Genomic DNA, 12,723 nt, shown 5'->3' on the forward strand with positions numbered 1-12,723 from the left:
GCTCCACAGTGCCAGAGAGGGCAGTTGGGGGCAACCTTGTCGAGAGCCCGACACGCCTCGCTGTTCCACAGTGTTACAAGGGCTTCAACAGAGTCACCTGCTCTATCTACTGGGAACTCCCCCAGGGCATTCAGGAATCCAGTGAGTTCCATTAGGCTCCGGGGGCGGACCATCTTAATCTGTCCACCAACCCTGCAGGGAAGGATCAGAGCCATAAGTCTAAACTTCACCAGGAAGTGATCTGACCATGACAATGGGGTGACATCCACCCCAGCTATCTCCAGACCACCCCTTCCTCCATCTGCAGCAAAAACCAAGTCGAGGGTGTGCCCTGCCCTATGTGTTGGGCCAGTAACAACTTGAGACAGCCCCATGGTCGTCGTGGAGTCCATTAAGTCCCAAGCGAGAACACTAGAGGCAGCCTCAGCATGGACATTGAAATCACCCAGCACTATCGTTCTGGGCTCCTCCAACGCCACAGCTGAGATGACCTCCACTGTCAGAGAAGCTGCTGGGCAGCAGGGTGGACAGTACACCAGCAGCAACCCTAGTTTCCTGTCTCCTTGGCCCAACACCAGGTGCAGGCCCTCACAGCCAGCTCCAAAACAGAGTGGTTTCCTGGTGACAGAGATGGGAGTTCTGTAGACCACAGCAACTCCTCCCCCCCGTCCGTGCAGCCTGTGCTGGTGCTGCAGCAAGTATCCAGGTGGGCAAAGCTGGGTCAGATCAACGCCTCCAAGCTCACCCACCCAGGTCTCGGTAATACCCACAGAATTGGCAATAGCAATGGACATATGAGTTCACAATGGATATTTCCTAGTGACAAAATTTAGAGTAAGATTGGAGGGTGTTTCCAGATGAGTGTTTATTGTGGGATTGGTGCTTCTCATGCATGCACGTTTTTGCAGCATCCACACAATGTCATTGGCATCAAAATGCTAGCCTATATTTTCCCATTCCATTTAATTTGAATGCACCCTTTCTGGGGAAAATCCAGTAAGTAACCTATTGCCTTTCTGGGGGAAATCTGATGTAACCTGTTTTCAACCTGTTTGTACCCCCGATTTGAAGCACCCACACAACAAAAGCATAACAAAACTCAAGCTAATGGGCAACAGCTATGCCCTTATAGTGTCACAAGAACCAGATTCATTTTAAATGACAATAACAAAGTGTACACGTGACATCTTTCACCCCTTCCCTACCCTACTCCTGCAAAACTAGCAAGAGGTTTGCTCTAGACCGGAGGTGGGGAACCTGTGGCCCTTGCAATGTTGCTGAACAAAAATCCCTACCAGCCCTGGCAAGTATGACCAATGGCGAAGGATGATGGGAGTTATAGTTCAGCAACATCTGGAGGGCCACAGGTCCCCCACACCTACTCTAGAACATGTTGGAGAAAGTGCAAAAGACAAAAACTAATGTTTCATAATGCAGAGCATTGCTTTAGCGTGTGAGAGTGGGTCAGCCTTGCTGTTGTTTGACGCTTTATACACATAAGAAATACAGTCCTTTACTTTGCCTGAACCTCTCAGGGTGGCTTATCAGCCACTCATATATAAATAAGGGGGGGAAGGGGAAATTGGATGGCAGTGTTCTCTTCTAATTTGTTTTTCTTGGTCCCTTTCCACAGCTCCCTTATTCACATTTTTTCAGCCTGGTGCTTCAACTGCCGTCCATTAGTGAACTGTCTTTCTCCTGCTCTGTTTTCGTTAGTTCTTTGCCTAGCTTCAGGGTGTCTGACTCTTCCTGAAGCTACACGACACACACAGCAATTATGTACAACATTAACACGGCTAAATGGAGTAAGAATGGAGTTGTCATGACTTGCAGCTCACATGAGCTGACCTATTCAATATCCAGCAGCTATGCTGCAGACTAGAGCACTTCCTTAAAACTCTCACAGAGCCTAACAAATACTTACACTGCACTTCTTATCTTCTAAAGGGCTTCACCATCATTGACTTATTAATCAGCCTTTTTGTGGGGAAATGGGGAAAAAGCCATGAGCCTGGTTTTTACATTTGCTTGGGTCATGAGATACAGTCTCTCGTGTCTCATTACAACCCCATCCTTTGATTTTATCCCTGACCCTTTTAAGAAGAGAGGCCTGAGAAAGAGACTGGATTTTTAGTTAGCAATGAAGACGGCAACAGCTTGTCAGATGCTTTTTTCTCTTTCTGCAGTTGCGTCACTCTTTAACGGTATGCCGTTATTATGTACAACAACAGGATTTTGTGTAAAAGGCCATCAAGATAAGGACTTAAGAGAGAAGAGATGGGCTAAGGTCACTTTAGATGATCAAACGAGTGGTCATGACCATCATTAACAGAGGCTAAAATATTCTTCTTCCCTCAGAGGTCACAACTGAACTATGTCAAGGATTATATATTTCACATCATTAATTGCTCTTTTCTTATAATTCCCTCTTAGTGAAAAATAAAAAACCTGGAGAGAAAAAATTAAGCGAAAATTCATCGTAACAGTGTGCTTTATTATAATTGAACAGATTGTCTGTGAATTTGGCTTTCTATGACAAATGTTACATTCTGCAATTAAAATAAAGTGAAGACTGTTTTTAAAAAGTCTTAGAAGTAATTAAACATCATTATATTTATTTTACCATTTTGGATGGAATCCAGTTGCTTAGGGTTTAAGGTCTATTTTAATTATGCTTTTGCTGTCATGAGTGGGGCAGGTTGTGGTACCATACCAATGACCAATAACAAGGCAAGCCCTTGCCCATCGAGGCACATCTGGCTGAAGCAAACCCCGCTTCCATTTTTGCTGTGTTTTGTTTAGTAGCTCTATGAGAGGTAAACTTAACAAGCAAGGCTTGCCATCTACCTGTGCAATCCATGAACAAAAGACAATTTAGCATGGATTGGGACAATCTCAGCAAAACGTCTGTCCTTCAAATGCAGAAGATCTCTAAGCCATTGAATCATGGAAGGATCATCTATATTATAAGAACCTGCTCCAAGAGGATTCTACACATATCAACTCGCATTTGCCCTAACAGTTTAATCCCTATCATCGCAGTATGCCACAAAGATAGAAAAGGAGACTCAAGCAAGGAGTGCCTGCAGAATACTCGGCACTCCACCAGCACTTTCCAATGAAGCTCCATTGGCTCCTGTGTCTGCTTCTGTTTGGAGTCTGCTTTTGTGTTGGAATTGCTTTTTAATATGTTTTTTAACCTTTTTTAAAAGATGTCTTCAAAGTTTTAAAAAATGTTTTTAAAGTTGTTTTGTTTTAATGTATTTTAAAGTCTGTTTTTATGATGTTTTAAAGTGTTTTTAGTGCTTTTGTTTGCTGCCCTGGGCTCCTGCTGGGAGGAAGGGTGGGATATAAATCAAATAATAAATAAATAAATAAATGTAAGAAAGAAAGAAAAGAAAACAGTACAAAGATTAGTTTCATTTCTGAGATAATTCAAACATATAGGACAGAGAAATACTTGTCAATTTCAATCCTAAGTGAGGGGGTGGGGGGAAACAGCACTAATTATCTCTATTAGCAAATATTCTTGGTCAACTCCTCCTATCATATCACCTGTCCTACCCCAGAAGAAGGCGGGGAGGACCAAGAGATGAAGCCCTTCCTGAACCTGATGGGCTTCATTTATTTAGATGCAACAGTTCAGATGTTTCAGTTGATCCAGCCAATTAACTAATAAACAAAATTAATTGTTGACAGCTCTAATTATATTTTATCTGTTACATGTGCTCCCCTCAGCAATTGACTGAGCTGCTGTGATGTCATGGACGGAACATGACTTTCAGAAGGTTGAAGGATCACTTATAAAAGCATATTCATTGCTTGAAGACTGGGGTACTAAATTTATTTATTTATTTATTTATTTATTTGATTGATTGATTGATTGATTGATTTCCTGCCCTTCCTCCCAGCAGGAACCCAGGACGGCATATGGCAGTCTGAGATAGGTCTGCTGTGATTGCAGAGGATTAGCTCTTGGTTACCTAAAGAGATATGTGTGGTGGACAAAGGAAAAACAGTCAGGCTCTAAATTATTGGAGATGTAGTATGCAGCCTGGAATGACCTCAAAATAACATCAAGAGGTCAAATTTTATATCAGTCATGAAGATCACAAAAAACTGCATAAGATAAAAGACTGGCAAAATCACAAGACTAAATCAAAACTATTGTGCTTCACTTTTTAGGAAAGTTTCCTTTTTGAAGTTATAATAAACCTTTCTAATGCTTCCCAGAAAATAATTTCTCAGATATAAAGAAAAATAAACCTCATCTAACTTTCCACTTAAGTTCTAAACAATGGCAATTTCCCACATTTATTGGCTGCTCACTTGAATGAGTCTAGCACATAATCAGAAAGATGCACAGAACAGAAACAAAAAACCTGGATGGTTTACTTCATTATGGCAATACATTTATTGCAGGAATACAACCATCCAACAGACACTTCTTTTTCTGAAACAAGAAAGATTTTCAAACATAACAGAAGATGCTGAACTATACTTCTGCACTGACTGCAGTTTGCTTACCGCAGGATTATGAGCATTATTTGCAGTGGAAACCCTCCTCTTTTCTTATCATTGCTGGATGAACCTGCGACTCCTAAGTTTACAGTGTGTGTGACTTACACTTTAACTCACAGGTGTTTATTGATATGGCAGGCAGGTATACCACAGAACTTGAGTAGGTCCAACACAAATACAGCAAAGAGCCCTGTGCTCTTATTATGTCAAAGGAACGTGGGATTTGATAAAAAGAATATACCAAGTATATTACACATTAGCTTCCTTATAGTGCAATTCTATAGATGTCTGCTCAGAAGTAAGTCTCATTAAGTTTCATGAGAACTTAAGCCCAGGTAAGTGGGTATAGGATTTTAGCCTGAGTTCCTAATGTAGCAGAGTAGCTAACAGGCAGAGCTTTTGCACTGTGGTATAGAGAGAATAAGAAAAAACAGTACACTCTGCTGGTGTTTTTTTTTAAATCTTCCCCAAACTGCTGTAGGAATGACAAGAGTTGTCTATGTGCAGGGAGGTGGGGACAAGATGAGAACCAGCAGGAGAATGCCTGCTTTTTATTTCCTTATGGAAACAAATCTCAGTGCAAGGGTGCATCCAGACTGTCACTATTTCAGGTAGGATTCAATCACATACTTGTAAATTCAGGCTGCACAATTAAAGTTGATTTGGCTCTCTTGCTCAACAAACCGGCCCTCCATCAGACTTTTTGCAAGAAGGAAAGCAGCAGGAAAATACACTTCAAAGTGTGGGTTAGCAGTTGCTTGGTGCAAACAAATCAGAATGAATGCTCAGTAAATAACTGATGTTGTTTAACCTTGCAAATTTTGTGCAAACAAATCAGGATAAATGCTCAGTAAATACGTCCTCACTCCCAAGCTCTTTGTGGTTGCAACAGAGCCAGAGAGAGAAGCAAAAGCTCCATTAACTACAACCCCATGCCAAAGCTGGCTCTCCCCCCCAAAAAAAACCTATGCCCAAATTTGTCCTAATGTTGTGCTGCAAAACTTGGGTTTTGTGACACTGCCTACAAGTGTGTATTATTGACCCATAAAATCAGGGTTCATAGTTTGTGCCCCCCACAGTCAAAATGGTCACATTTCCTCCAAACCTGTACCAAGTTTTTGTGCTAGACAAAGACTCCTCTGATGCACAGTAAACTTTGGAGAAGTAAAGAGAAAGTGGGAGAAATGTATGCTATTTCTTTCACCAAATTGTCCTGCAACTCAGACAAGACTTTGTCTCTCTCCCATCTGCCCACCCCCAGATCTTGAGCAAGTGTGCAGAGCTAAAGGGAGATGGGAACTTGCAGGAAGCTGTGGTGAAGGGCGGGGGGAACAGTTGGCTAATTTTTCCACTGTTTCTGTCCAACCTCTTGGAAGTGAGAGAATATCCTATCTCTCCCTCTAGTAGCCATGGAGGGCTGGAGGGGAAGGCAGGCGCCTTGCCTCAGTCCCACAGAGGCTTGGATCAGGAGAGAAACAGTGGAAGAATCAGAGGATGTTTCATATCTACACTGCTGTACTAGTGTGAGCTTATCAAATGCTGCTGTGAGGCAAGGCACATTCACCCTGAGGAAGCAGGCAAGTAGCTGTGTTAACGCCTGACTGTAGGACAATCCTATGCATATATTTACTCAGAAGTAAGTCCCACTATGTTTCATGGGGCTTACTGTCAGGCATGCATGCATAGGATCGCAGCCTAAGCATACTTTCAAGCAACTATGCATCAGCATAAAAAACCTAAAAAGAACACAAAGTTCTCATCCCAAAGGCTATATTGTATAACACAGTGATGACAATCAATCAGATGTCCATATCTCCATTTATGCAATATATAATATAGGCCAGGACCCAAATAAAGGACAATGAGTGAGACAGAAAGCCAGTGGAACTTTGCACATCATTCTCTTGGTAGTCATGATTTCTACTCTGAAAGAGACAAGACACTTTTAAAACTGAACAGTGGCTTGCATGAACTGCTATGAAGAAAAGAGCAAACTGTACTTTGGTTGTATACAGAGCTGGTACAAGACAGGTCAGTGCCTGAGTTGAAGAACAAGTTGGTGCCAGTCATATAAACTATCTGAACTGGAAGTTGAATCTTAATTCAACACTGGTGAAGGGACAGCTACTGCACTTGATGACAGCAGCCAGGTTTAAGTGGCACAGAGCAAGCTGTGCAGTATTCGTAACTAAGATGGGCAAATCTTTCAGTATCAGTTTCTCTTGGTTTTTCATTTTCCAGTCTTAAGTTCAGTTCTCTACATTTCCACAACAGTTTGCATTTTTCAAAAAAGTCCTCATGAAAATTCATCAGCATTTTAGTGCAAATTAAATGTATGCACAGTTTTGTATGCAATTTTCCCTAATATACACTTTTTTGCAAGGCAATTTTCCTGGATACAATGCATTTTCTGTTATATTTTTTACTAAGTTACAAATGTTAATGCACATTTTACCCTAGCATATGCATTTTTGTCCACATTACTTGGCTGGAGAAATGTCTTGCAAAATTCAAATATGTATGACTTTCAAAGGATAGCCGTGTTTCAGTTTGCATATTGTTTCAGAAAATGTGAATTAGGTAAGTTTGCCTTTAAATATGAACTGAATCAATTTCCCCCCACATCCCTACACATAGCTGTGTCTTCTAGCATAGGTGCAGGGCCAAAGTTCACAGGAGGAAAGGCCATCAGGGCTGCAGCCATCAGTGTCTTCCACATCTACCACCTTCTTCTGCGACGCCTAATGATAGGGTTGGCTCTGGCTATGCACAAGTTTCTCTCCCCCTCACATGTGCCCTGACTTTGGATAACAGAGACTGTCTAGCAGTAGTTGGGGTGTTTCTCCTTGCATAATGAAAGATAATAATACTTTGCAGAATTAATACAATGCCCTTCTTGTCAATGGCCTGGTTCACATAATGGTAAGCCAAACTTTCACTCAGCACAAACGTGTGAACATCCTGGCTTCTGCAGAGGAGTTTGTAGCTTCTTTCCTCCTCCCCAGATGTTTTTGCTGCTGCACTGTGATAAGCCAAGGTTTGGCTTAGCAGGTCATCCAAACTCAGACTTATGGTTAAATTCTTTCCTCACCTAACCACAAACTGTACCCAAAGTTTGTTCTCTCAAGGAGCCTGAATGTTTGTGTGGTCTTGCTAAGCCAAACCAAAGTAACCTCTTCTTTCACCTACATTCTGGAATATATGTGCAAAAACCTTAACATTTGGCACAAATGCTTTCTATGATAAGAGAACGGTGCAGTTTTAATCTAACGAAGCAGAAACAAGTACAGAGGAGAGAATAAATAAAACAAGGTGACCTAACAGATCTCAAAGTTGTTGTTTTCTTTTAAAAAAACACCCTTCCAGGAGAATTATTTTCTAAATGTTTATGAGATAGCTTTTTCCTTTAGATTAACATGAGACAAAATATATCCTTGAGGCAACTCTTCAGGAGATTCATTTAAGGCTGAATGAATGTCACCATGAATGTCCTACCTCTTCTTTTTCAGCACTTTGCAAATCTCGCCACTCCTCAGTCACATGACCGAAATCCACGGTGTTCATGGCCACCTTGTACTCCCCAATGATATCATGTTTGGAGAAGCGATCAAAGTCATATACTGCCATCACTAAGGTTTTTCCTCCCAGTTCAGAATACGGCACCTGTATATATATATTTTTAAAAAAATAAAAATCAGAGAGTGAGGAAATGACAAGCTCTGTAGGTTGTATGACTGGCAGTAAATATGGGTCCACTGCAATGCAAATCCATTTCTTTGTTTTATCTGCTGCCATTCCTGTTATATTGAACTAGGGAGAGAAAAAATATGAGACACATTTTCTTGGAGAGTCATCTGATGTACTGCTTTGTAATGCCAGAATACAGCATTCTATAGAACAATGTGGTAGCTCACTCATCACTCTGCAGTTTGCCCTGAGTTCCTAAAGTTAGACTGCAGCGTGAAACTAAAGACCAATTATTTGCCCCAGAGATACATGAGTTTTCATGCAGTATGTTTCTCTCAATAAATCATGCTGTCACTTTCCAAAAAACGGCAGCCTACAGACTGATGAAAATGCACAGAAGTGGCTTTCAATGTTTGACACACAGAAATTAGAGACTAGGCAGTTTTCTTATAGCAGAATCCTATACCTGTCTACTCAAAGGTAAATGCCACTGAGTTCAGCGGAGCTTAATCCCAGGTAAGTAGGATAGCAGCCTGCAAATGGTCTTATTCTTTTACCCACACACACACACACATTCAGGATTCTACTTTTCACTGCATGGATATTGAAGCTCACCCTATGGCATATATTGCTATAAATGTAGGCAGCAGAAGGCCAGGTTGTGGCTAATTTTCCACCTGTTCTGATGTGTTATGGACAGATGTTTTAGTCTAGGAAGATGGTCATTAGTCATATTTTAATATCCAATGGAAATGATGCAGCTGATGTATTCCTTTTCTAGTTGGCTGGAAAAAATGATAAAATGACTATTTTAAATAAATCCCCTATTATTATTTTCCAGCCAAATATGCATGGTTCTGATGTCTGTTGGGAGACACATTCTGCCAAGCATGGATCAGCTATCCTTGACTTCATTCTAACCAATAGAGATGATTTAGTGAATGAAGTGGCAGTTACAGGAACTCTGGGGAAAAGTGACCATGTTATGCTTCTTACTTTTAAAGAAAGCAAAAGCTGAAAGTAGCCAAACATATACCCTGGACTTCAGGAAAGTTGATTTTAATAAACTCAGAACAATGATATATAAGGTTTCATGGCAAGCAACCCTAATGAGAAAAGAAGTCCAACATGGGTGGGAATTTCTAAAAAAGTAAATTCTGAAGGCACAATTGCAACCAATTCCAACAAGGAAAAAAGGGGGAAGACAGCAGAAGAACACAATGTGGCTTCACAAAAAGTTTAGAGATGATGGGAAAACAAAAATGACACATACAGGAAGTGGAAAGAAGGCCAAGCCACAAAGGAAGAGTACAGACAGGTAGAATGGAATTGCATGGATGGTGTCAGGAAGGCTAAAGCTGAGATCAAGCTGAGGTTAGCGAGAAATGCTAAAAGCAACAAAAAAGCTTTCTTCAAGTACATCAATAGTAAAAGACAGAGAAACGAAATGGTGGTACAGCTACTCAATGAGGATGGCAAAATGATAACAGATGACAAAGAAAAGACAAAAGTGCTCAGTTCCTACTTTGGCTCAGTCTTCTCCCAAAAGAGGGTCTATGATCCTCATGGGAAATGTGAAGTACCACTTGAAGGGGCAGTATTACAACTTCAGATTCATACACAAATGGTCAAAGAATACCTAATCACTTTGAACAAGTTCAGATCTGCAAGGCCTGTTGAACTGCATCGCAGAGTATTGAAGGATCTGGCTGAAGTACTCTAGGAACCACTGCCTATTATCTTTGCAAAATAGTGAATGATGGCTGAAGTGCCAGATAACTGGAAGAGGGCTAATGTCCCTATCTTCAAAAAGGGCAAAAAAGAGGAACCTGGGAACTACAGACCACTGAACCTTACATCAATCCCTGGGAAAATTCTGGAGCAGATTATAAAGCAGTCAGTCTGTAAGCACTTTCAAAACAATACAGTGATTACTAGAAGCCAACATGGAATTATCAAGAACAAATCCTGCTACTCTAATCTAATATCATTGTTTGATTGGGAAACCTTGCTGGTAGATTGTGGGAATGCTATGGACATAATATATCTTGATTTCAGCAAAGCTTTTGACAAAGTGCCTCATGATATTCTGATTAGTAAACTGGCTAAAAGTAGGCTGGATGGAACAATTTTCAAGTGGATTCACAGTTGGCTACAGAATTGTACTCAAAGAGTGCTTATCAATGGTTCCTTCTCAATCCAGGGAGAGGTAATGCACGGGGTACCATAGAGCATGGTGCTGGGCCCAGTGGACTTCAACATTTTTATTAATGACTTGGATGAGGAGGCGCAGGGAACGCTTATCAAATTTGCAGATGATGCAAAATTGTGAGGGATAGCTAATACCATGGAAGACAGAAACAAAATTCAAAGGGATCTTGATAGGCTGGAGTATTGGGACGAAAACAACAGAATGAAATTTAACAGGAATAACTGCAAAGTTCTACAGCTAGGAAAATAAACCAAATGCAATCATAAGATGGAGGATACTTGGCTCAGCAATATTACATGCGAGAAGGATCTTGCAATTGTTGTTGATCACAAGCAGAAACGGCAAATGATATTTTAGGCTGAATTTTCAGAAGTATAGTTTCCAAATTGTGTGAAGTACTAGTTGCCCTCTATTTGGCACTGGTTAGGCCTCATCTTGAGTACTGTGCCCAATTCTGGACACCGCACTTTAAGAAAGATGCAGACAAACTGGAAAGGGTTCAGAGAAGGGCAACGAGGATGATCATGGGACTGGAAAGAAAGTCCTATGAGGAGACATCTGAAATAACTGATCATATTTAGCCCTGGGAAGAGAAGACTGAAGGGAGATATGATGGCATTCTTCAAAGGTTATTACACAGGGCCAGGATCTCTTCTCGATCATCCTAGAGTGCAGGACATAGAATAATAGGCTCTAGTTACAGGCAGCCAGATTTAGACTGAACATCAGGAAAAAACTTCCTAACTGTTAGAATGGTACAGCAATGGAACTAATTCCCTAGGGAGGCGGTGGGCTCTCCAGTACTGGAGGCATTCAAGAGGCAGTTGGACAGCCACCTGTTGGGTATGTTTTCAGTTGGATTCCTGCATTGAACAGGGGCTGGATTGGATGGCCTTATAGGCCCCTTCCAATGCTATTATTTTATGATTCTATGTTTCTGCAAACCTCTCTCTCAACATTACTAAAATTTCTTAAGTAAGGCGAATTAAAATGTAGTGAAACAGCTGAGCGTTTCAATCTGTCTTGTTCTGGTGTTTTTGCAAACATTTTTGCTTTCATTTCTTTTTAAAAGGCTGCTGGAACGTGTGTTGCATTGGTCCTCTTCTCATCATGATAGGCATACATTCTGATTGTAGTATTCATATGGATGCATTTCAGCTGTACTGCCATCTGCCCTTATATCTAGTGACTCAGCAGGGTGCTTATGAAGCCCTTATGCGAGTTTATTTATTTATTTATTTATTTGTTTCATTTTTAAACCGCCCATAGCGAGTAGCTCTCTGGGCGGTGTACAAAAGATTAAAAATACAAAAATACAAAATATCACAATAAATAAACAGTAAACAAAGAGATTGAAAATTGTAACATTAAACGCATTAAAATGCCTGGGAGCATAGCCAGGTCTTAACCTGGCGCCGAAAAGATAGAAGCGTCGGCGCCAGGCGTACTTCTTCGGGGAGGCTATTCCACAGTTCGGGGGCCACTACAGAAAAGGCCCTAGATCGAGTAACTGTCCTCCGGGCTTCCTGATGGGTTGGTACCCGGAGGAGGGCCTTAGAGTTTGACACAAAGAGTATAATTAACATAGACACAGAAGTCTTGTGGCTGACTTTTCACTTTGATGACCTATGGCAGCAACCCAGAAATCACACAGGCTACAGGTATAAAAATCTTCAGCCTCCAGTGTCATCACAGAAGTGTTTGAAGGTTCCCTTCTGGCAGCACATTTACTCTGAAGAGCATTTACTTTCAGATGCTGATGGCTGAAAACGATTCATATTCTCATGGCATTCTAAGTCAAGTTATAAACCCAGGGTGAAATCCCTTTTAATGCTTCATCTTTTAATATGTATGATGACAAATGTATGAATTAAAAGCAGCTCTGCCATCTGAGGAGCTGGTGAACCATATTTTCTCTTTAAAGAGTTAAGAGCAAAAGGAGTTCTTATTTGTGATAAAAGTGCTCGAGAGAAATGTGTGTGTAGCTCAATGGGCCACATGGTTACTACTGTAACAATTAATACAGAAGACTAAAGAGATCTGACACTGAATGTGCACCTCCATTATGAACACAGTGGAAATTCTCATAATTGTTTGCTGGAAGAAGGGGACAGGATACATTTCATGGTGTGCTGCCCCTGAAATCGTACGCCATGACATGGAAAGTGACAAATATGACTAGATGCTTCTGGATAATAAAATATGGATGTTAAACATTGGTAAGCATGATCCAAAGCTCCACAGAACATCAGTAAGAACAGGGGTTTCTGCAATTCTATGCATGTCTACTCAGAAGTAAACCC

The 12,723-nt window shown here is 41.0% G+C and overlaps 1 protein-coding gene across 4 annotated transcripts in view; it reads right to left on the reverse strand.

Annotated features, from left to right (window-relative positions):
* Window positions 1-12,723, reverse strand: part of SYT1 (synaptotagmin 1) — a 533,241-nt gene that overhangs the window by 83,464 nt on the left and 437,054 nt on the right. For all 4 annotated transcript variants that reach the window (XM_061639659.1, XM_061639661.1, XM_061639658.1 and 1 more), the window contains one exon: window positions 8,017-8,184. In XM_061639659.1, coding sequence (XP_061495643.1) covers window positions 8,017-8,184 — 168 coding nt within the window. The remainder of the gene's footprint in view (window positions 1-8,016; window positions 8,185-12,723) is intronic.

The sequence above is a fragment of the Rhineura floridana genome, chromosome 8 (genome assembly GCF_030035675.1).
Source record: "Rhineura floridana isolate rRhiFlo1 chromosome 8, rRhiFlo1.hap2, whole genome shotgun sequence".
NCBI lineage: Eukaryota > Metazoa > Chordata > Lepidosauria > Squamata > Rhineuridae > Rhineura > Rhineura floridana.